Source organism: Palaemon carinicauda, chromosome 27, assembly GCF_036898095.1.
Source record: "Palaemon carinicauda isolate YSFRI2023 chromosome 27, ASM3689809v2, whole genome shotgun sequence".
NCBI lineage: Eukaryota > Metazoa > Arthropoda > Malacostraca > Decapoda > Palaemonidae > Palaemon > Palaemon carinicauda.
The window spans coordinates 32,160,835-32,184,801 of record NC_090751.1 but is presented as its reverse complement, the minus strand read 5'-3'; the positions used below and the strand labels follow the sequence as shown (position 1 = coordinate 32,184,801).

At 45.4% G+C, this 23,967-nt stretch overlaps 1 protein-coding gene across 1 annotated transcript in view; it reads right to left on the bottom strand.

The window, feature by feature from the left end:
* The window catches only part of LOC137620654 (uncharacterized), a 452,540-nt gene that overhangs the window by 260,890 nt on the left and 167,683 nt on the right, over window positions 1–23,967 (bottom strand). The window contains exon 10 of the mRNA XM_068350990.1: window positions 14,212–14,439. Coding sequence (XP_068207091.1) covers window positions 14,212–14,439 — 228 coding nt within the window. The remainder of the gene's footprint in view (window positions 1–14,211; window positions 14,440–23,967) is intronic.

Here is a 23,967-nt window from a genome sequence, read left to right as displayed (position 1 = left end):
GACTATGAGTTCTACCCGCCGGGACTCGGCTTTGCCCGTCTGACTGAAGAGGCTCTGATTCGCTTGGATAAAGTTCCTAGGGAGACGGTCATCTATCCTAAGGAACAGGCCCAGTCTACCTTGGTCCGTGCATTAAACGAGTGGGACTGTGTTAACACAATGCTCATGCCCCACAAGAGTTCTTATACCATGTTTGTGGTTGAAGAACAAACCCCTACTCCATGCGTCACTAAGATCATAGATATTGCTTATCAGTCTGCCAAGGAAGAAAAGCCTCTGCCTCAGCTCCGGGAGACAGACTTGACTTCCCTCCTCTTTCCAGGTGACCACGAGTGCTGGCGTAACGCCCCGGCCACCTTCACGGCAGGCAAACTGAGTGCTGACTGTGCTTCCACACAGTTCAGCGAACACCTCCCCAAGCTCCCGGAATCACTAATCCGCCTTGAGTTTGAGGCCTGGTGTAGGCTGAGTAGATTTATTAATTCAGCCACTTTGGCCGAGATGACCGCCAATACCTATGAGGAGGAATCCTTCTTCAAAGTTCTTAACAAATCCCTCCTACAAACCTTACTAGTTGATGCGTTTGAGTTCCTCAACACTAGGTTCCATTGCCGGAGACACGTGTTAGCCGAGGCTACCATCAGGCATGAGCCTAATAGGCTCATCAAAGCCCCGGTCTGGGGCCCGGATCTCTTCCCGGAGGACTTTGTAAACTCCGTGCTCAGCGAGGCAGCTCGGGTCAACCAGAGCCTCAAAGTTAGATAGGGCCTAGTCCCCAAGCGGAAGTTCAAACCAGCTGGCGCCTCTGCCCGAGGCAAGAAGAGGTTGAGGCCCTTCCATTCTTCCCAGAACAGACAGCCTCTTCAGCTTGCACAACCCCAACCTTCTACTTCGAAGGGACAACCTCAACATCAGTACGTGTAGGTCCCTCAGGCACAGGTAGCATCGACATCTTATGCTACCTCTCCTGCCTTTAACCAAACCTACGAGTCCCAAGGTTCCTTCCAAGGCTACCAACGTAGAGGCTCTGGCACCAGAGGTGCCTTTCGCAATAGAGGTGGCAGAAAGGGTTTCAACCGAAGTGAAGCATTCCGCGGAGTCAGAGGAGGCAAGCCATCCTCAGCCCATTGAAAATCTCCAGGTAGGAGGGTGACTTCACGTCTTTCGAGCCCATTGGAAGTTCAACAATTGGGCTTCCAGCATAATTTCCAAAGGTCTGGGGTGGACCTGGATAAAAGGGCCCCCTCCACCGACCAGTTTTTACCAACTTCCAACGGAAGAACTAAGATCGTTTGCAAAAGACCTATTGCAGAAGAACGCAATCCAAAGAATCCATCGCTTGAAATTTCAAGGTCGCTTGTTCAGCGTGCCAAAGAAAGGCTCAGACAATCGAAGAGTAATCCTAGACCTGTCCCGTCTGAACTCCTTCATTCGTTGCGACAGGTTCCACATGCTAGCCGTCTCTCAGGTGCGGACCTTACTTCCCCGTGGGGCCGTCACCACCTCTATAGATCTTACCGATGCCTACTATCACGTTCCAATAGCAAGGCACTTTCGTCCTTTCCTAGGCTTCAAACTAGGCAAACAGGCCTATGCGTTCAAAGTGATGCCATTAGGACTCAACATAGCGACCAGGATCTTCACCAAACTAGCAGAGACAGTAATTCAAGAACTTCGAATCCAAGGGATTAAAATAGTGGCTTATCTGGACGACTGGCTCGTCTGCGCAGACAACGTCAAGAACTGCCTCACGGCAACGAACAAGGTTCTCACCTTCCTTCGACTGTTAGGGTTTCAGGTCAACCTAGACAAATCCCGCCTGGTCCCAGAGACCAAGTTTCAATGGCTGGGATTACAATGGGACCTACGCTCCCATACGCTGTGCCTCCCCAAAGCCAAGAGGACGGAAATAGCAAAGAACACGAAACGGTTTCTCAGGGACAAGTTATCGTCCAGGAGGAATCAGGAAAGAATTCTAGGCTCCTTACAGTTCGCCTCCGTAATAGACTTTGTCCTAAAGTCCAAACTAAAGGACATAAACAGAGTATGGCACTCCAGGGCAAACAAGAAGTGTTGAGACAAAAGAGCTCGACTTCCCCCAATCCTGAGAGAAAGTCTTCAACCATGGACGAAAGTCAAGAGCCTATCGAAGTCAGTCCCCTTGCAATATCCGGCTCCAGGACTCATCATTCACACAGACGCCTCCTTAACAGGGTGGGGAGGATATTCCCAGCACAAGAAAGTTCAGGGACTATGGTCGACGATATTCCGACAATTTCACATCAATGTCCTAGAGGCCATGGCAGTATTCCTTACCCTAAAACGACTGAAACCAGCCAGGAACCTTCACATCCGGCTGGTTCTAGACAGCGCAGTCATAGTCCACAGCATAAACAGAGGCGGCTCCAAGTCAGCCCACATAAACCACGTCATGTTAGCAATATTCTCCTTGGCAACATCAAACAAGTGGCATCTGTCAGCAGTCCACCTTGCAGGAGTGCGGAATGTAGTGGCGGACGCACTTTCGAGGACAACTCCGCTGGAGTCTGAATGGTCCCTAGCCAAACAGTCATTCAAATGGATCTTATCTCAGGTCCAGGGTCTCCAGGTGGACTTGTTTGCGATGGAATCCAACCACAAACTACAATGTTACGTGGCCCCCAACAAGGACCCTCGGGCTCATGCCACAGACGCAATGTCGTTAGATTGGAATGTTTGGAAGAGGATTTATCTGTTCCCTCCGATAAATCTCCTATTGAAAGTATTGGACAAACTCAGGTCTTTCAGAGGCCGAGTAGCTCTGGTAGCCCCCAACTGGCCCAAGAGCAATTGGTTTTCTCTGTTACTGGAACTGGGCCTCTGCCCTCGGCAGATTCCCAATCCTATACTAAGATTCCCAATCCTATACTAACACAAGTAGTACAAACTCGCAATGTGTTAGCTTCCTCAAGGATTCAGAGTGCCCTAACTTTATGGACTTCATGAAGTTTGCGGCTCAAAAGGGTGCAAATATTGACCCTCTAAATACCCTATTCTTGGAATCGGACAAAAGGGAATTTACCCTCCGTCAATATGACTCAGATGTTAAAAAACTTGCAAGGTTTTTTAAAAGACTCATAAGTCGAAAAGATGACGATGAATCTAACTGTAACCTTCAGAACTCTCCTTGAATCAGGCCTAGCAGCCAACACCATCATTACGATAAAATCAGCTTTGAAAAATATCTTTCATATTGGTTTTGATATTGACCTTACGGATTCATACTTCTCGTCCATCCCGAGAGCTTGTGTCAGATTAAAACCATCAACTCGCCCTAGTGCGGGTTCCTGGTTTTTTAATAATGTCCTGAAGCTGGCCTCTGACACTCTTAATGAATCCTGCAATTACATGGCACTGTTAAGGAAGACATTGTTCCTACTGAGCCTCGCTTCTGGCTCCAGAATTTCAGAACTTTCTGCCTTGTCTAGAGACTCAGGTCATATTGAATTCCTCTCTTCGGGAGAAGTCCTTCTCTCCCCTAACAAAGTTTTCCTCGCTAAAAATGAGGACCCTCAGAATAGGTGGTCTTCCTGGAAGATTGTTCCACTTCCTCGGGATCCATCCTTGTGTCCAGTTACCACCCTGAAAGCCTACTTAAATAGAACTTCCATTACAAACACAGGGCCCTTATTCATTAGAGAAAATGGAGGAACCATTACCCTTAAAGGAATCAGGCAACAAATCCTTTATTTTATTAAACAGGCTAATCCTGAATCATTCCCCCATGTCCATGATATTCGAGCTGTTGCTACTTCAATTAATTTCTTCCACCACATGAAATTTGATGAACTCACAAAATATACAGGCTGGAAGTCCCCTAAAGTTTTTAAACGCCACTACCTAAAACCTTTGGAAGCTCTAAAATTGGCTACAGTAGGAGCTGGGAATGTGGTTCCTCCTGAAGGTACTGAGTCTTAATCACAGTGTCTTGCTCTATCCTCTTTCCCTCCTACCTGCCTTACTTATTGTTACTACCTAGTTTTGGTTTTGTTTTTGTTGACTACACCCATATGGTGTATTATTTGATAACTCGTTAGGATCTCAATTACTACAAATTGTTTTTATTTTATACCTGTATTTAGTCTTACTCTCCACGAGCTGGTTTCGTTATTTATCATGATGTTGATTATTTGATCTGTATTATCTGCCTGTCTTTTTGTGATCCCCAGTATGGGATTTTTTGCCATTATTATATTTAATTATTCACTAAATATAACAATAGAACGAAAGTCATTGAGAATCCCTCATGGCGGAGTAGAACTCAAGGCGGAGTGGAAAAACGTTCATAACTACTCCCGAGCCGTAACAGGGAGAGGACGAAACACGGACCTAAAATAACGCTAACTATTGAAAAGTAACCAAAAATAAATAACTCGTAAGTTATCATACACCCGTAGGGGGAGAGGTGAGGGAGGGAGAACCCGTTGAACGCACAAAACGGAAAACGGGAAATCCGCTCACCCACCGGAGCTAAGAAAGAAAACGAGAGAAAGGGGTAACTCGTGACTGCGAACAGAAAACGGGAACCCCAAGCTCTCGCTCTCTTGGACACCATATCAGGACTAATAATCACACAACACTATTATAAACGTATAAAATAAAAATGTACATCAAGATAAGACTACGAACGAAGAATAGCATCTGCTTAAAGCTAAAATAAATAGCAAAGTCGAGTGACGAATGCCCCGGAGGGGCGGGTACTAAACAATAACAAAGCTAGAACGCTATCTTGTTCGTAGGCGGGACTTGCTAGCAAAAAGTACCATGAGCATAATAACGCAAAAATAATAACGGTTCCAAAGGCATAAGGCCAGGGACTTAACCAAGAACCTAAGTGATAGAGTACTAAACGGGCAGACAAGATGAATTCCCAAGACAAGTGAACAAACAATGGCCGCCGTGAAGGGCCAGACGGGAATAATAAAACAGACTATACTAGATATAAAACAAAAGCCCGGTACTATAAAAAGCTGCCAAAACAAACTATGGTACTTAACATTGGAATGTGTGAAGATGGAGCTTCGGACATGACGAAATAAATCCACGAATGTTAAAAAAAAGCCGAGAGCACCACAAAAAAAAAAAAGGTTTACAATAACGAAGTCCAAAAAGAAGGATGTTGTTCAGATGGCGTTCGCGTCGGTGCGTGGGTGGTGTGGCGCTGGTGGGTTGGCTAGGGCCTTTGTATCGGCCCATCCTTTTGACGAAGGAATTAACTAAATGGAAGACAACCTGTGAATAGTGGATTTCACGCGCCTTTTCTTTATACACGACACCCAAAAGGTGCTCGCGCGAGGGTTGTAACCTCAGCATTCCATGCTTTTATCTTTCTCTGGTATAATTGGAAGGTTTTATCAGAAAAGGTATATAAGAAGGACCCTTTTCAACGGCCGCCACAGGTCTTTCCCAAGAAATAGATTTTTCCTTCGTCAAAATCCCTTAATTATTCACTATTAATATTGAGAGTACTTACCCTCGGGACACCCTGTATATCCTCTTCTGATATTAAAATCCCGTTTAGTATAATTTTGTATTTATTACTTCCCTCGGGTATTGTGTCAAGTTTGGGTCCTTATTCTCTGGCACTATTTCACTGGGCGACACAGGTCTCAGCCCAGAAAAGGGATTTTGACGAAGGAAAAATCTATTTCTGGGCGAGAGACCTGTGCCGCCCAGTGAACCCACCCTCACCTCCCTTCTTAGGCCCCAATCTTGGGTGCTATATGGAGTGACATCACTGGCGTGGGTGGGACTATTGGTAGTAGACGGTGCTACGTCTTGAACTGCACCTTGCTGTACAGGGATATTGAGAGGAGATATCTAAATGGTACGAGACCTCTGGTTGTGATTAATCATCACGCCCCAGTTATTATACCAACACCTTATTAGGTGAGCGAGCTGGGTTCAACCTAGCATTTCTAGACTATTTTTTTTCTCTGGTAAATTCATAGCAAGTTTTTACCTTAGAAATGATGTTAAAGGAGCATTTCACTGGGCGGCACAGGTCTGAGCCCAGAAATAGATTTTTTCTTCGTCAAAATCCCTTTTTTAGTTACATTTAATTGTCTTTCAACTCATTGACGCTGTTAAAAATCATATGTACACAACACATTTTTGTTTAATCTCTCTCTCTCTCTCTCTCTCTCTCTCTCTCTCTCTCTCTCTCTCTCTCTCTCTCTCTCTCTCTCTCTCTCTCTCTCAGAAAAAATTAAGACATCTCTAACACCAACAGTGAAGAAGAACAATAGAGAGAGAGAGAGAGAGAGAGAGAGAGAGAGAGAGAGAGAGAGAGAGAGAGAGGGAGAGAGAGAATATTTATTCAAAGAACATGTTAACACCATGTTTACCTTCTCGCCGATCGTCCGTCTCCTCCTGGCGTAGCAAATCCTACACCTGCATTGGCCTGTCTCTTAGGTAAAGTGACAATAAAACACATTTTTTATTTATTATTCCTTTATAATTATCTTTTTTACATGCTTCTTTCATATTATGCAGTTATGTTATTGTTATGTGTAATTATATGTAGTAATTTATTAAGGAGTTAATACAGGTTTTTGGGGTGTGGAACAAATTATACAAATTACAGCGTATTCTTAAGGGAATATTTGCTCCAACATACGATTGTTTTAACACACGAAGCAGTTTCTGGAACAAATTAAGATCGTATGTAGAGGTACCACTGTACTGTGCTTTTAAACATTCTGTGAATTGCCTTGCCAAATTAATCTTTTAAATAATCGTGCTCTTTGTTATTCTGTGAATTAAACTGTCGGAAAATACAGTCATATCTGTCAATACAGTATCTGTTCCCCATTATTTGAATATTATTGCTGCCACTTACACCAGGCCATGGTACACTAGTTAGCAGAGAGGGGGGAGTAGTAGCTACCCCGCTCATTCACAAACCTGGACTGTGAACCCCACTTTGCTTGGAGGTAGGACTTTCAGAGACTGGTGCTGGCAGGTCAATTTGTATACATAGCTACAGGTTTGCTTTAAGAAAAATTCAAATTAATTCCAAATTTTTCATTTGTTCCATCACTAATACAAACCAACAGTATTTACAGAGGATAACTTACCCTATAGGAGGGTGGAGGTCCGTGCCAACTGGCTATTTTGGCTTTGACCAGGGGATTTCCCCTTTATGTGCTTTGCACATAATTGGTGGAAACCCTACACCTCGCTAAACCTGTGCTATGTATGGACCGCAGCCTACGCAAGATGTGTACTTGCAATACTAACACTGTTACTGGTCCAGGTAATAGTTCTCAGAGTCATCGGACTCTTCCGAGGGTACCATGGACGTCACCTAATCCCACCTCGCCAAGGGGTATGGGGACATAAGAAGTATATCTATCTATACTATGTTACACATGGGAAATGGTTTTACCTGCAGACAGTAGAGGTCAGTTTTGTAGAATACCATAGGTGCTGTTCATTCCACAGGGTGGAAGATGAAAGAAAGAAAGAGCCAGTGATTCTCTGTCATTCATCCCAGACATAACCATGATTAAACTCTACCCTTCCTCATTTGTTACTTTTCCATCATGGTTTTGCCTAAGGTTTTAAGACCATTTATTGTGAAGCCAGCACAGGTTTTCATGTTCCTGTGGGTCACGTCTTGCAGGGAGTGGGCAATGTAGGCAATTTGATACTTCTACACCCCCGCTGACAAGGCCTACATCACAGAGTAATCTTATAAAAGCTAGGGTGTAATCCTGTCGCTAATGTTATCAGCTCTCTGTCTCTTTAATGAGGAAAAGGATAAGGATTCAATGCTTGATCACTGAAGGGGTTCTTTCAAGGGCAAGGGATGGATGATTCCAATTACCATAGAATCTCTCAAGATCTACATTATTAGGAGAGATGAATCTAACGAGATAAGACTGCTGATAACGAGGCCTGCTCTGAAGGGCAATGGCGGAAAATAGGCAAATGCAATTCCCGTCAGAGGAATCCCCCGGAGGGGAGACCAACCAGGGAAACGAAAATTCTCTCGCAGATGGGAAAAGCGACCACCATTTGCTGCTGCTCACGGTGATCCTTCCAGCTAGCAGGAAGATTGCTGCCCGGTGGCTGGTGGAGAGAATACTCCCTCGGCAGGGGAGTGGATGAATCCATCTCTTCGCTGGAAGAATCCTTTGAAGGAAGTCTTTTCCGTGAATGGCAAAGACACTATTAACTTCTGCTGCCACAGCTGGCGATTCTCTCCTCAAGCAAGAAGATTGTTGACCAGTGGTTGGAGGGATTCTCCCTCAGAAGGGAGAGTTCCAGCACCTAGAGAAGATTCTCTTGGCTGCACTCTCCGTTTCCCATCCAAGAGTTCCAACTCAAGTTGAAGGTCGACATCGTGTGTTGTCTGATAAACGAGCCGGAGCTCACATTCGAGTTCTCCTTGAAGAGGGTAGTACCCCTTGTCCGTAGGAAGGTTGCCCTCAGCTCTGGGAGGTAATATACAGTACCATTCGAACTCTGACCAGATCCCAGAGGCCAAGCGGTATTGCATGGACTGCTCCTTTCTTTGATGCATCTGGGGGGAGAGTTCAATCCAGGGAAGGGCCAAAGAGGTCGACTCCTCGGCGAAGATTCCATTTGTCAACTGTCTTTTTGTGTCCGTCTCCCGCACAGGTCTCAGAAACCCACGAAATAGGGGGGATCCTACTCCTGCTGCTATTCGTGCCTCAGAAGCGGCTGGATTCGAAGGAATTCAATGCGGGCTTCATGAACTCGAGTGAAACGGTGACTTAAGAGACGTAACCCCTGCTGGCTGAAAGACTCCAGTCATCCTCTTCCTACAATCCTGTCAATCTGCAGAAAAAAACTTCTGCATGACAACGATGAACATATCCAAGGGTACTTGCCCCTGATAAGGAAGCAGGGGTATCTCTCAAGTTTTACATCAATCCTACAGTCTTGGTGAACTTGGGTTGAAGTCTCGGTGGTAACGAAGGTCAGCCACCGAGGCTGTTAGGATCAGTCTGTCGTACTGAAGTCTTCGGAAAACAAAGACAATCATGACAAACTAAGGTGACACTAGGGTAAACCTTCTCATGAGAACTGCATACTTCCTTGATAACGGTCTTCCAGAATCTAGGTATAAGAGTTCTAGTGGTTGAATGTACCCAGGAAGTCCTGTGGACTAACTGCTTGTTGGACTATATGCTTTCTCCTCATCGAACCGTTTGAAAAAACTAATCTGTTCCAGGAGAAGAGGTTCGGAGAACTTGATGAAAACACATCGTTCTGTACAAAGACGTTACGTAACGGCTGAGATGGGCGTCCGAGTGGACGTTCGGAATTCGTAGGTAGGGAGAGAATCGTCCTCACACTTCCACAAGTGGGAGAAAGAGAAAGTGTTTTCTCTCATAGCTGAGCTGCAAATTCTCTGTCCTTGTTGGAAAGAGATGCACAGTTCAAACTTGAAGTAGGGGACACGTCATGGGGTGACCTCGAGGATGTGAAAAATGGAGTTATCTCTTGGATACGAACATCGATCATGTCCCCAGCATCCCTTTCCCGGTCACGGCCAAAAGGCATTTTCTTGGTGATGCAAGGTACAAAGAAGTCGACATCTGCGGTGGTGTTCCCAAGCGGTCACCCGTCCAAGTACTGACCAGACCCCATGTTGCTTGTATTCGGTGGTCAGACGAGAAGTGGCATTTCCAGCATGGTATGGCGGGTTCAAGCTAAGGGTTGGTCAAATATGCTTCTCCTGACGAGAATCCTGCAGAACTCAATCCTCTGGAACAGCGAGAAGGAAGAAGTGGGGTGAATAAGCCCATGGAGTTATGACTCCTGATGCAGGTAACAAGGGTAGAGGAGAGGATCCATGGAATTGGCCCAAGAACTGGGAAAGAGATCCAACAAGTTCTCGGACTTGTTAAGAGAGGTGAAGCAAAAATCCCAAGGGATTATGTTCAATAGATTTGTTCCGAGTCATCGGAGAGGAGGCAGAGGAGAGTGGTTGGAAATCTTCTATTGCGGCAACCACTGTGTAGAACTCTACCTGCCTGGTGACGGCATACAGGAGAGGGCGCATGCACAACTAAGGAACCTCATTCATTCAATGAAAATGTCAACTTGTAAGGTAACCATGTACCAAAAGGAAGAGACAGGGAGCAGAAGAGGTGACCTAGTCCCTTAGATACAGCTCATCAGCCCAATAATATTAGTAGAAGTGGTAATAGTCGTGATCATGGTCCGATGAAAACCTTCATAAGGGATAAACGTTTGAGGGTGCTGACGAGAACTGGTGAGCTGATGGATGCATTGGGATACTGATAGCACTGTATTTGTGTCAACAACAAGTTCTCAGGGGTGAGAAAGGTGTTAAGCACTAAGGCTGACACTTGTGCTTTACCTATCTTATGGAAGGTGAGAGCTAGATTAGGTTCAAGGAAGGGTGTGCTAAACTCCCTCAACTGCATGTCGTGGTAAGCACTACCAGAGTAGTGCAACTTTCAGAAAAATGAGGTTCCCTAATCCACTATTAGACTTCTGTGTCATCTAGAACGGTAGAATCGCTTAGAAACTCTAAAGCAATTGAGGAAGCCCTAGCAGTAGAGCGCTTTGTGTAAAACGCAGAGAGTAGAAGGGTCTCACTGGTCACTGGAAAGAGCAGAGCGCATGCTTGAAGCGAGTATTACAGCCAGAAAACATATGCGATCCTTACCCGAGACGATCTACGAAGAAAGAAGTAGGAGAAAACCCACCCCAAGGGATAAGGCTTCTGAGATTCTACGGTGGCCGTCAGTGATTCTACCCACCAGTGGGAAGCTGTCATAAGTTGCTGGAACCCAGGAACCTAAAAGATAGCGGAAGAACAGTCGCACACTGACGAGCAATGGCAAACCGACAGGCGACAAGGTGATGGCGAACGCCGAGGTACTGACAAATGATGGGGAGCTGGCTAACGTCAAGCAGCTAGCTAACATCAAGAAGTTGGCTAATGTCGAGCAGCTGGCTCACATCTAGCTGCTGGTGAACCACGAGCCACTGGTGGACGGTGAGCCACTGGCTGCCAACTGCTCCTGGTGTTCCCAGGCATTCACTCATCCAAGTACTGATTGGAGAATGACGAGAGACTGGAGAATAAGAAGCAGCTGATGAACCACGAACTCCTGGTGAGTGACGAGTGACTGGGGAATGCAGCAAGGCTGGAGAACAACAAGTCAAAAGAGTGTCCAAATAAGCAAGAGAGTTTCAAGAAACACTTAAGCTGTCTGAGAGACACGATGATTACCTCACAATGGCGAGAGAATAAGGCAAGTCGCGAGGTGACAAGTGATGCTCTCTAGAAGAAGGACAATCTCAGCGAGAGGTGAAAGTCACTGTGACGAGTAACAAACAAGCAAAGCTCTCCTGCCCGCAGCAGGAGTAAGATGATCGGCCGAAGATGAATGGCGAGAAGCTGGCAAGTGACGAGCACAAGCACGAACCTGATGGAAGCAAGATAAATGCTGGCAATCTTGCAAGGGGTGAAGGTCACTAGGCGATGAGTGACAATTGTTCGAAGACAAATGACGAGCAGTTGGCAAGAGACAAATAAGCTGACTGGTGAACAGAGCCCGAAAAAGCAGCACGACAGTCCTCGACAGGGTTGAAGAGACGTCTCCTTATTGCAAAGGGCCTGGGGGAGACCGTCCGGTGAGGAATACTAATGAACTAAGTCTGACGAAAATCCCGGAGGGGAACATTTGAGCAGTTCCTCTGCAGAGAGAACCTGCCTGAGTCACAGGAGAAAAACGTAGGTTTCTCGAAGGTTTCGGAACTTAATTTCTACGGGGGTTCTCACTCGCAAGCGAGAGAGGAGACCACCCACAGAAGACTTGCCTCTGCCTTTGGTGCAACCCCGATGGAAGAGTCCGCTCTGCATGGGGCAGAGCGTAGTCTTTGGCGAAGAAACTGCAATTGCTGCGATGAGATGTAGCTGTCAGAAATTCTCCCTGCAAGTGGGAAGGTTGCTAGACAAAAGCTGATGAAGGGAAAGGTTAACGCGCTCTCGGAAGGGAAAGTTGCCCAACCCCTGGAGGCGGACCTCTGGACAGCGCTCTGCTTCCCATCAACAAGCATTGTTCAAATTGAAGATCTGCATCAAGTGTCACATGTGAAACATAGCCGAAGCTAGTTTCTGGGTTCCCCCTGAAGGGATCGCCCGACTGGTACACCCGAAGGAGCCCAGTATGCCACTGATCTCGTTCCTACGCCCTCTTGGAAGGGACCTAATCTTCATAAGAGAAAGGTCAAAGTAAGCATGCTGATCAGGAGCTGCCACAAGCACAGGAAAACAGGACTGTGATGGCATAAGGGACAGCAGATTCCACAGGAACAAACAGCTCTGCTCTTCTACGTTGGCTGTCTTAGCCAAACAAGAAAGTATCATCGCTAGCTGAGGAAGATGAAAAAAAATATGAAAGAAAAATCTCCCTTGGGAGAACCTGATCTGCAAAGGGAAAAGTGTCCCCCGAGAAGAAAGAAACATACTCAGGACTGCACACACTCTTTGCCACCCAACATCATCGGGAGAAGAAGAGCAGTAGCACAAGAACTGTAAGAATTACAATTAATTCAGCTGAGGAAATAAACTACTCGGGAGAACCACTCAACCCTCCAACGGGAAGACGATTCCCAGAGGAGGTGTGGACAAGCTAAAGCTTATATACTCCCTCTGCTGGTTAAGAATGACCGTTGGCCCATCGCCAAATGAAATTGTGCAGCATCGAGAACTGAAAAAGTTAAATTACAAACAGTTATTATTTCAATTACTAAAGATAACCATTCGGAAGTGATACCTAACCCGCAAACATGACAGGTGTTCCCACATAACGAGATAGAGTGGTGTAGTAAGTAAGAAAGCAAGACCGATCTCAAGCTCTGTGAAGACCGCAAGCAGTTTTCCTCCAAGAGGTCGTGGGAGGGAAGACAACGTTAACATCCAAACGGAGAAGTTGTATCCAAACGATAACAACCTCCCTGCGTTGGAGGCAGAGTCACCAGGAAGGACACCAGCCTATGGGTTGTCCGTTATCCATGGAGGGGAAGATTGTAGGAGAAGGTTCTCCACCCTTGAGAACCTGCCGCACTATGCTGCCACACAAACAGCAACATTCGCTGTAAGGAAAGGCATAAAATATATAAAAACATTACAAGAATGTTTTCATATATATAAAAAGAACCTAAGATTGAATAAAAAAATAAGTCAAATGTGCGTCAAGTTGGAGCAGAAAGGGAGACGACATCTCTCTCCAAGCTAAGAGCCAAGTGGGGTTCACAGCCAAGGTGTGCGAGTGAAAGGGATAGCTAATAACCCCCATCCCTACTAACTAGCAGGTGGGTGGTTAACTATCGCTAAAAGTCTAATGGCTCGTCTTCCAGCTTTGCCGAAAGTAATATCCCCTATATATATCGTTGGTTTGTATTAGTGACTGAACAACTACCATTTATGGTAAGCTGCAGTCTTATCTTTAACTGGTAAGGAAACATTTGAGATTATTCTACAGTATAAATAGGCTATGTTACAAATAAAGGTTGTTATTGAGAAAATATTTCCCTTATAGAGAATTTTCTGTTTACTGATACTGAACAATTCCCAAATTTCACAGCATTCGTCCTTCTTTCACTTGAATATTTGTGTGTTGATTAATCTTCTCTTTGGTCACACCACTGCATGTCAAATAACTTACTTTATTCATTACACCTCTCATTTCCTCTTCACTTTCTGTTTTTATTTTTTCTTCTTATCCACATATACGTTCACACTCCCAAGCAATTCTATAAGTCTATCCTGGAATTTAAGACACTATTCAAGCTCATTCACCTTTGTGAGCATAATCTAAGACTATGTTTATAAATTTTCTCATATGCTCTCCTCATTTCCTACATACCAAACTTAATCATTTATCTCACTTGTATTTTCAACCACATTGTCAGAACCTCATCAGCATAAAATTTTAAGCTTTTAATTTTTTCTTCAACCAAATAATGTTTCAATTTATCATGAGTGCATTCATTAACCTTTTCTTGTATTTCCTTTACAGTAATACACAATTCAACAAAAACTTTTCATCACTTTTTCTAGGTATAATTTTGAATATTCTTTTTTGGAAACCACATACAGACTGATAGGCTACACAAAGTGTATATGCCATAAAAACTACTATAGTATAAACTTACCTCGGCATGGAAGTGCCAGTCTCCTAGTCCAATCCAAAACTCCTCCAATAAGACTGCAAGTTGAACTTCCATTACGTAACTCTGTTCCATCGTCCATTATTTCATGTGCAAGAGGTCCCAAGCATTCAAAGCTAAGCTCAAGACCAGCATATCTTTTTTCTGTTACAGAAATGGACGTATGATTTTCCCATGAAGGTGAAGAGACCAGGTATGGTGGGCAGTTGTATGCTGTATGAAAAATGGAAATACAGGATTATTAACCTAAAACCTATTACTTCCATACTCATCTTCAGTATACAAAATGCTATTACAGTAATTCCAAAGTGCCAACTTCACAACCTCTAAATAAAGGTATAGAATAAAAAGAAATCTTTTTTAGACACTTTTACATAACCTCTTTTGTTGGACCACTATAGAGCCATTAACTACCATGCCTTGAGAGGTAAGAGGGGAAAGCGTGTCTTGACTAAACGCATCAACAAAGAACGTTATTCAGATTAATGAAGTAGTAACAGTAACTATTATTTGAATGGAATTACTAGCATTAATATTACAATATGGTCCCAAATTTTGCATGATAAGATGGTGTGATTCCCCTTTCATGTGGTCGCTAGTTCTCAAAAACTGATTTCTCTATCTGTGAGACCATTCAAAGTCTATGAGTCATGCGCCACAGAATGTATGCAAGTCTAGCTAAAAAAATGTAGGCTAAATATCAAGTAGTGGTGGCATTCTCAGCAACCTTTATCTTTCTCCTTCTCTAAACTTCTGATAATTTTAACAGTAGTGTTAATGATAATAGTAAGAACATTTAGATTAGCATATTATTGATTTTCATTAAAAATCCATCATGGTTCAAATTATCTTTACTTCCCTCAATCTTACACCATCATCTGTCACATCCAACGTTCTAGAAGCAGCATAATTATTTGATTCCTTGGTTGCTTGTTTAACTTTTAATATAAATTAGCCCGGTACTTTCTTTATTTTTTCTGGTACAGTATTACTCGCTAAGCTGCAACCCTAGTTGGAAAATCAGAATGGCCAGGGCACCATCCACCTATTGAGATACTAGACCTAGAGAGTTATTGGGTCCTTTCAATGGCCAGAAAGTACTACATAGGGTACCTCTCTGTGGTTACGGGTCATTTTTTTCCTTTGCTTAGACATACACCGAATAGTCTCACCTATTCTATAAACATTCTCCTCTGTCCTCATACACCTAACAACACTGAGATTACCAAACAATTCTTCTGCTGCACTGTAAAAGCTAAGTGGCTACTTTCCTCTAGGTAAGGGTAGAACAGAGACTAGCTATGGTAAGCAGCTCTTCTAGAAGGACACTCTAAAACTGAACCAGTCTTCTCTAGTCTTCGGTAGTGCCATAGCCTTTGTACCATGGTCTTTCACTGCCTTGGGGAAGAGTTTTCTTGCTTGAGAGTACACTCAGGTACACAATTCTATCTTATTTCTCTTCCTCTTGTTATTTAGAAGTTTTTATATCCTATATATGATAGATTTATTTTAATGTTGTTATTCTTAAAAATCACTTGTAGTTTATCATCTGATTTCCTTTCTCACTAGACAGCCCTTGAGCTTATAGCATCCTGCTTTTCTAACTAAGGTTGTACCTTAGCAAGTAATAATAATAATAATAATAATAATAATAATAAATAATATTAATAATAATAACTAGTGGAACCTGTGTAAATTACACAAAATGATATTATAAACACTAATTATCTTGTTCCTAACCTATACATGTTTGAATACAATGTGATAAGATTTGACTAGTATATTTAAAAAAATGAGCAATACATGAAACAATTTACAAAACTTCTTTATATACAATATTTCTAGTGAAGGTAGTTCCTCTTCTCTGGCCAAGAGTAGAATTAATCTGAGGAAAAATTTTCACTCTTACACTGTTCATAGACCTTGCTCTTGAGAAGGCTACATAAAGTTGTGCATGAGTAAAGCAAGGTTGTGGTAGGTAGATCACAACCTTATCGGAAGCCTGTCCTCGAGCTTTATTATTGATCATTGAATATGATTGGCGAATGGAAAATTGAGTAATGTCTAAGAAGATTTGAAGCAAAGGGTGATCAGAATTATGAGAAATCTTTTATAATAAGAACGGATTAGTCGGTAAACAAAAAGGCCTGAGATTAATTTTATAATCTAGGTTATGGAAATTGATAGAACTCAACTTTTTGTCTAAAGACAAAATTGGGAAAACTATATAAGATGTGCTTTGATTAAGTAATCAAAGTCTAATGTGAATTTGTAAGAGTATACCATGAAATTATCTGTTTTCTTTAAAGCGTGACACACGAGTATACCATGCAATTATTTCTGTTCTCTTTAAAGTGTCACACACAAAACAAATAACACACGCGCTATCGTATTAATATATAGATAATAATAATAATAAAACCATGGGCTCCAACCGTGAAAATAGCCCAGTGAGGAAAGAAAATAAGGAAACAAAATAGTGTGCCTGAGTGTACAGAACCCCCAAGGAAGATATTTTTAACCCAAGAAAGTAGCAGTGGAAGACCATGATATAGAGGCTATGGTACTACCCAATACTATAAAACAATGGTTTGATTTTGGAGTGGCCTCCTCCTAGAAGAGCTGCTTACCATAGCTAAAGAGACACTTACCCTTATCAAGTGGAAATTAGCCCTCAATCAGGTACAATGCAGTACTGTACTTAACCCCAGGAATGAAGAAGACTTTTTCAGTTCTCTTAAGAGTTGTCAGGTGTATTAGAAAAAAGGAGAATGTGTAAGGAATTTCCCACACTATTCGGTATAGTATATGCAGGCAAACGAAAACTGAGCCATAATCAAAGTACTATCAGCAGTATCTCAATGGGTGGCTGGTGCCTTGGTCAACATACTACATTACTTATTTGTTATTTATGTAAGCATTATCTTCGATAGTGGTGGCTAGAAATACGTTGATGATAAAATCTGCTGACAGTGTTTACATTTTCTCAGCTAGGCTTGCATAGAAGCATTCCACGAATAGGCTATTCATTATGAAAATATGTCAATAATAAAGAAGATAAAAATTGTTTCACTACCTTTATGTAAATAAACATACAGCAAATAAATATCTTGAACTATGTAGGTCTTCTTACGGTGACCTTCATAACGACACCCGACATGACTCTGGCAATCTGGATTTGGTTTGTTATATCCAGAATTGGTTATAATTAGGTCCATTATTGTGAGGTTCAACTACCCTGTGAGACTACTTCCCAAATGCACGGTACACAGATAGGGGAAGAGAGAAGGCCAAAACAAAACGATTGTGCTAAATCTAATACAAAACAAGTCATAGGAAGAGTGAAACAAATCTGAATACTCCTGAGCCATATTAATCAATAAAAAACTCATATCCGAAAATAAGAAAACCAGCACAAATCATATGTCGGGCAACCTAAACATGACAAATTCGTAGATACAGTAATTTGTATTTTTCCTAATTATACAAACCTTAGCTATTTACATGGGGTAATTACTTCGGCGTAGCTGAATGACGAGCCATAAGAGTTTTAACGAGGGTTTACTACCCCGCCGCTAGTTAGCGGGGGGTAGGGAGGGGTACCTAGCTACTCCCCCCCTCACACACACACACACACACACACCGGTGAATGCTTCACTTTACTTAAGAGGTAGGACTTATCCAGGGAGACAGGGCTGGAGGGCAAATATGTGTAAATAGCTAAGGTTTGTATAGTTAGGAAAAATACAAATTATCTACGAATTTGTCATTTGTTCTGTAACTGAAATACAAACCACGCTGTTTACATGGGGTGACTCAACCCTTAGGAAGGGAGGGAAGTCCCTGCCATACTGGCTTTGGCTTGCCCAGGACTCCAAATTCGAATGTGTAAGTACTGATATAAGGGGTCCCTGCTCCTCGCTGGCATGCTGTGAAACTGCTGCGGCCTACATAAGCTGTGTGTGAAGGTGAGAAGTGACTCATCCTAAGAAGTTGACCTGGAGTTCTTCAGATGGAAATCTAGGCTAGGACTCTCCAAATACCACCTCGTCAGGGTATGGGGACATGACAGTATTACACTTAATACTAGGAACACAAGGAAGCATGGCTTACCTGCAAAGGTTCAAGGTCAGCTGTGCAGAGAACCCAGGATGCTGCTTTCTCCAAGGGAGGAGAGGATGAAGAAAAGAATAAGGGCCAGACAGATCTTTTCATTCACGCAGTCTAAAACCGGGTAACAATGCCCTCAACCTTCTGCTACTTGTCCATTAAGGAGCCTGAGGTTAGACCAGCTGTTGTGCAGTCACCACAGGGCCGACAGAGAACGTATCGAGCCTCCTGTGTGTCACGTCTTGCAGGTTGTCGGCCGTGAAGGTGGTCTGATGCTTCCACACCCCAGTTTGAAGGACCTGCGTCACTGAATAATTTTTCTTGAAGGCCAATGACGTAGCTATGCCCCTGACATCATGCGCTCTAGGGCGACGTGACGGAGAAGGGTCAGGATTCAAGGCCAGATGTATCACCTTGCGAATCCAGGCCGTGATAGTATTCCTGGTGACCCTCCTCTTCGTCTTCCCGGTGCTCACGAACAGGGCTCGCACCTGGGGACAAACTGCAGCTTTTCTTTTAAGATACAACCTCAGACTCCTCATTGGGCACAGTAGGAGATGGTCTGGGTCATCTGTTACAGAACGGAGACTCAAAACCTGGAAAGAGTCGAACCTAGGGTCCGGCACTCCCGGATTCTGAGTCTTGGCAACAAACTCAGGGACGAAGCTGAACGTTACCTCCCCCCATCCCCTTGAATGGGCGATGTCGTACGAGAGACCATGTAGCTCACTGACTCGCTCGGCCGAGGCCAAAGCTAGCAGGAAAACCGTCTTCCAGGTAAGGTGGCGATCTGAAGCCTGGCGTAATGGTTCGTAGGGAGGTCTCTTCAGAGACCTCTGAGAACTAGAACCATGTTCCATGGAGAAGGTCTCACTTCCGACTGAGGGCAGGTAAGTTCATAACTCCGTATGAGAAGGGAAAGTTCCAGCGAGGAAGAAATGTCCATTCCTTTAAGCCTGAAGGCAAGACTTAAGGCTGAGCGATAGCCTTTCACTGCCGAGACTGAAAGGCGCATTTCCTCCCGCAAATACACAAGGAACTCCGCTATTGCTGGAATAGTGGCATCGAGGGGAGAGATACCCCTTCCACGACACCAACCACAGAAGACTCGCCACTTTGCCTGGTAGACCCCTGCGGATGACTTGCGCAGGTGACCAGACATCCTGTTCGCAACTTCGTTGCAAAAATCCTCTCTCCGTGAGGAGATGCTGGATAGTCTCCAGGCATGTAGTCGAAGCGAAGCTACAGCTTTGTGGAAGATGTTGGCGTGAGGAGTTGCAGAAAGTCCAGGAACCATTCTGCGTGATGCCAGAGTGGGGCTATCAGGGTCATTGAAAGATTGACCGATATTCTGGTCTTGTTGAGCACCCTCCTTATCAGACAGAACGGGGGAAAGGCGTACACATCGACGTTGTCCCACCGTTGTTGGAAGGCATCCTGCCAGAGAGCCTTGGGGTCCGGGGCCTGGGAGCAGTAAAGCGGGAGCTTGAAATTCAGCGCTGTAGCGAACAGATCCACCGTCGGGAACCCCACAAAGTCAGAACTTTGTTGGCTACTTGAGGATCCAAAGACTACTCGGTACTCACTATCTGCGTCGCTCTGCTCAGACTGTCGGCGAGCACATTCCTTTTGCCTGGAATGAAGCGAGCCGCTAGCAAGATCGAGTGGACTTCGGACCATCTCAGAATCTCTACTGCAAGATGGGATAGCTGTTCTGAAAAGGTACCTCCCTGCTTGTTGATATAAGCCACCACCGTGGTGTTGTCGCTCATCACCACCACAGAGTGGCCCGCCAGGACTTGGTGGAACTTCTGAAGTGCCAGGAACACGGCCTTTATTTCTAGCAGGTTTATGTGAAGGTACTTTTCTGATTCTGACCACAGGCCTGAGGTCCTGTGGTTCAGAACATGGGCCCCCACCCCTTTCTTTGATGCGTCCGAGAACAACATCAAATCCGGGGGAAGGACGAGAAGATCCACTCCCTTTCCTAGGTTCTCGTCTGCCACCCACCACTGGAGGTCCATCCATTCCGCAAGACCCACAGGGACCAAAGTGTCTGGGGAATCGTGACCTTGATTCCACCGGGACTTGAGTCGCCACTGGAAGGATCCCATTCTGAGGCGAACGTTGGGAACGAGATGGGCCAGGGAGGAGAGCTGGCCGAGGAGACACAGCCAAGATTGGGCTGGGAGTTCTTCTAGATTGAGGAAAGGCCTCGAGACCTTCCTCAGCCTAGCTATCCTGTCGCCTGATGGGAAGGCTTTGTGGAGATTGGTGTCTATGACCATGCCTAGATATACCAGTTTCTGAGAGGGCTCCAGAAAGGACTTCTTGAGATTTACCATGATCCCTAGATCCTGGCAAACTTCGAGGAGCTTGTCTAGGTGGCGAAGAAGGGTTGCCTCCGAGTCCGCTAGGATCAGCCGATCGTCCAGATAACGAAGGAGACGGATGCCGATCCTGTGAGCCCACGAAGATATCAGGGTGAACACTCTGGTGAACACCTGAGGGGCTGTGGAGACCCCGAAACACAGCACCTTGAACTGGTAGATCTAGTTGTCTATGCAAAATCTTAGGTACTTCCTTGAAGACGGATGGACTGGGATCTGGAAGTATGCGTCCTTCAGGTCCAGTGTACACATGAAGTCTTGTGGTCTCACTGTGAGTCTGACCGTGTCTGCCGTCTCCATACTGAACGGAGTCTCTTTGACAAACCCGATCAAGGCTGAGAGGTCGATGACTGGTCTCCAGCCTCCAGACACCTTTCTCACAAGAAAGAATCGACTGTAGAAGCCTGGGGACCCGTCTACAACCTCCTGGAGAGCGTCCTTCTTCAACATGGTCTGGACTTCTGCCCAAAGGGCTTGCCCTCTTGCCGATCCCATGGCAAGAGAGCTCAACGAAACTGAATTCGCTGTCAGGGGAGGTAGAGAAGCTGTGAACGGGACGCAATAACCCTGAGCGATCACGGAAATCGTCCAGGTATCTGCCCCGAGTTGCTGCCACCTTGTTGAGCAACTTTGTAGGCATCCCCCCACTGGTGGACATGCAGGGGGACTGCCAACCCTAGCGTTTACGGCCTCGGCCGTTTCCTCTAGGGTTCTTGCCTCCCCTGGTGGACTTCTTGCTCCTTCTGCTCTTGGCAGGATAGGGCTTGGACACCTTCGGCTTTGCTGCATTGGTCTCCTTCGTGTCCTTAGCCGGACGGGGCTGTTGTGCCGCTGGAGGTTTGTAGGGCCTCGATGTCAGGGAATCCTGGTTGGACTTCCTCCACCTCTCAGCGGTAAGCTCCACGTCCTTAGGCTTAAATAAACTCTTACCGAACACGGAAGAGTGTCTGAGCCTGCTAACCTCCGAACTGGGAACCTTCTGGTGGAACCTCTCAGCCACAGCGTCCCGTCGTTTGAGAATCGTATTGACCCACACGCTCGAGACTTGGTGGGCCAGAAACTCAATGGTCCACGTGCCTCTGAGCAAGAAAGTCTCCAGTGCCTTCCTGGTGCTTTCTTTGGAGAGGTCCTCAGACCGCACCAGGATGCCCAGAGACCCCAGCCAGATGTCAAGCCATGAAGTTGCCTGCATGGCACACTTAGCAACCTCCTGGCTTAGGATCTCAGTAGCTGAGTAGGACACGTGCCGGTTGGAGACTTTCTCTAGAGGGACTCCCCCGGTGAGTTCTTCCACAGAGTGGTGAATCGGAAGACCCAAACAAGAATCCTCAAGGATCTCAAAGTACCTCCTCTGATGGACTCGGAGGAGGAGGGAGGAGCTTGTTACCGGTGCTGGATCTGCTGGAGGAGGCAAGCTCAGAGAGCTGGCCCTCGACCTTGTCCCTGGCACTCTTCATCCCCTGAGACCAGGGCAAAGCTGCACTGGCCCTAGAGGGTTTCTGGGTGCCGTAGACGCGGTCCAAGACCGTGTCCTTACCTTCACGAGGAGGAATCTCAGGGTCTGGGATCCCGTTGAGGTTCCTCATGAGGGTCAGGACTTGCCAGAACGCGTGTTTTGACTCTTGGTGCTGTCCTCCTGAAGGGCTGGCAGTAAAGTCTCCCGTCCCCAGTGGCTCTTCCTGGGGGGACACGTGGACATCCTCGGAAGGTCTAGATGGCTCCTGCCTGATCCTTGTTGACGATTTAGGGATCGTCTTAGAGTCCTTCTTTTCCCTCCTGGGCAGGATAAAGCTCTCGAGTAACGATGGGTGCAGGCTCTTTTATACCCCTAGACGAGAAGACTTCTCTGGGAGAGGCGGAGTTTCCCCCAATGGTGCGATGGGGGAACGGACCGGCTCGTCCGACTCTCCTGAGGATGGGTAATCCTCATCCGCAGGGGAGGGAGAGAAAGTCTGGGAGGGGGAAGGAGCCTTGCGCAAGGATCTGCGAGGAGACAAAATAGGCCTTGGAGGTGTTTCTACGGGAGAGACTCCTCTCTCACTCTTCAGGGGGGAGGAAGCCGCCACTGATTTGTGACCCACGTCAGAGAGGACGGGCTTCATCGGCTGCACAAGAGGTCTGACCAGGGTCCCGAACCAGGGCTGCTGGCCGACAGTCGCGCTGTCAGACACTCCCTCTGGAGGGAAGGGGATCGTTCGATCCCTTGGAGGAGTCGACAAATGCACGTTCGCCTGAGAAGCTGAAACAAAAGAGTCCTTAAACCTTTCCGGGAACTGCCCCTCCTCCGGCGAGCGTGCTGTTCTGCGCTTGCGGGGAGGGAAACGAGACGATGACCTATCCGCCTGGCGACCCTCGCGCTGGAGGTCGCGTGATGGGCCCTGATCAGGGTCGCGAGCAAAAGGATCGTGTGACACAGGAATCTCGCGCTCACACGGGCGCGAGGGCGTGCGCGCACATGGGCCCTCCAGCCCTGTCCCCCTGGATAAGTCCTACCTCTTAAGTAAAGTGAAGCACTCAGCGGTGTGTGTGTGTGAGGGGAGGCTAGCTAGCTACCCCTCCCTACCCCCGCTAACTAGCGGCGGGGTAGTAAACCCTCGTTAAAACTCTTATGGCTCGTCATTCAGTTACGCCGAAGTAATTACCCCAGGTAAATAGCGTGGTTTGTATTTCAGTTACGGAACAAATCACGTTTACATTAATGGCATGAGGTCACAAGTGAGCTAAAGTGGAGTCCCAGACTACAGCACAGTTATTATTATTATCACTAGCTAAGCTACAACCCTAGTCAGAAAAGGAAGATGCTATAAGCCTGAGGACTCCAACAGAGAAAAATATCCTAGTAAGGAAAGGAAATAAACAATACGAGAAATAATGAACAATTAAAATAGAATATCTTAAAAAACACTAATAACATTAAGGGGGACCGGACAGAATGCCAATATATTGGGGTATAGGAAGAGAAACACAAAATCCTGAAAAAATCACTAAGCTTCATATGGCAATGGAGAATGCGTATACGAAATATTTTCTCAAAATTCCTGTTACTCAATAAACCATAAACATTGTTCCCTACAAGAAAATGCAGTATTTCTTCTGTTATCGTAAATTTTTATAATTATGACATTTTAATGTAAAAGAAATTGTGGACAATGGCCTCTGTATAACATCCAAGAGTCGCAGACGATGTATTACACTGTAAATTAGACCCTTTGGTCCTACCACAAAACTCAGAGAGAGTACA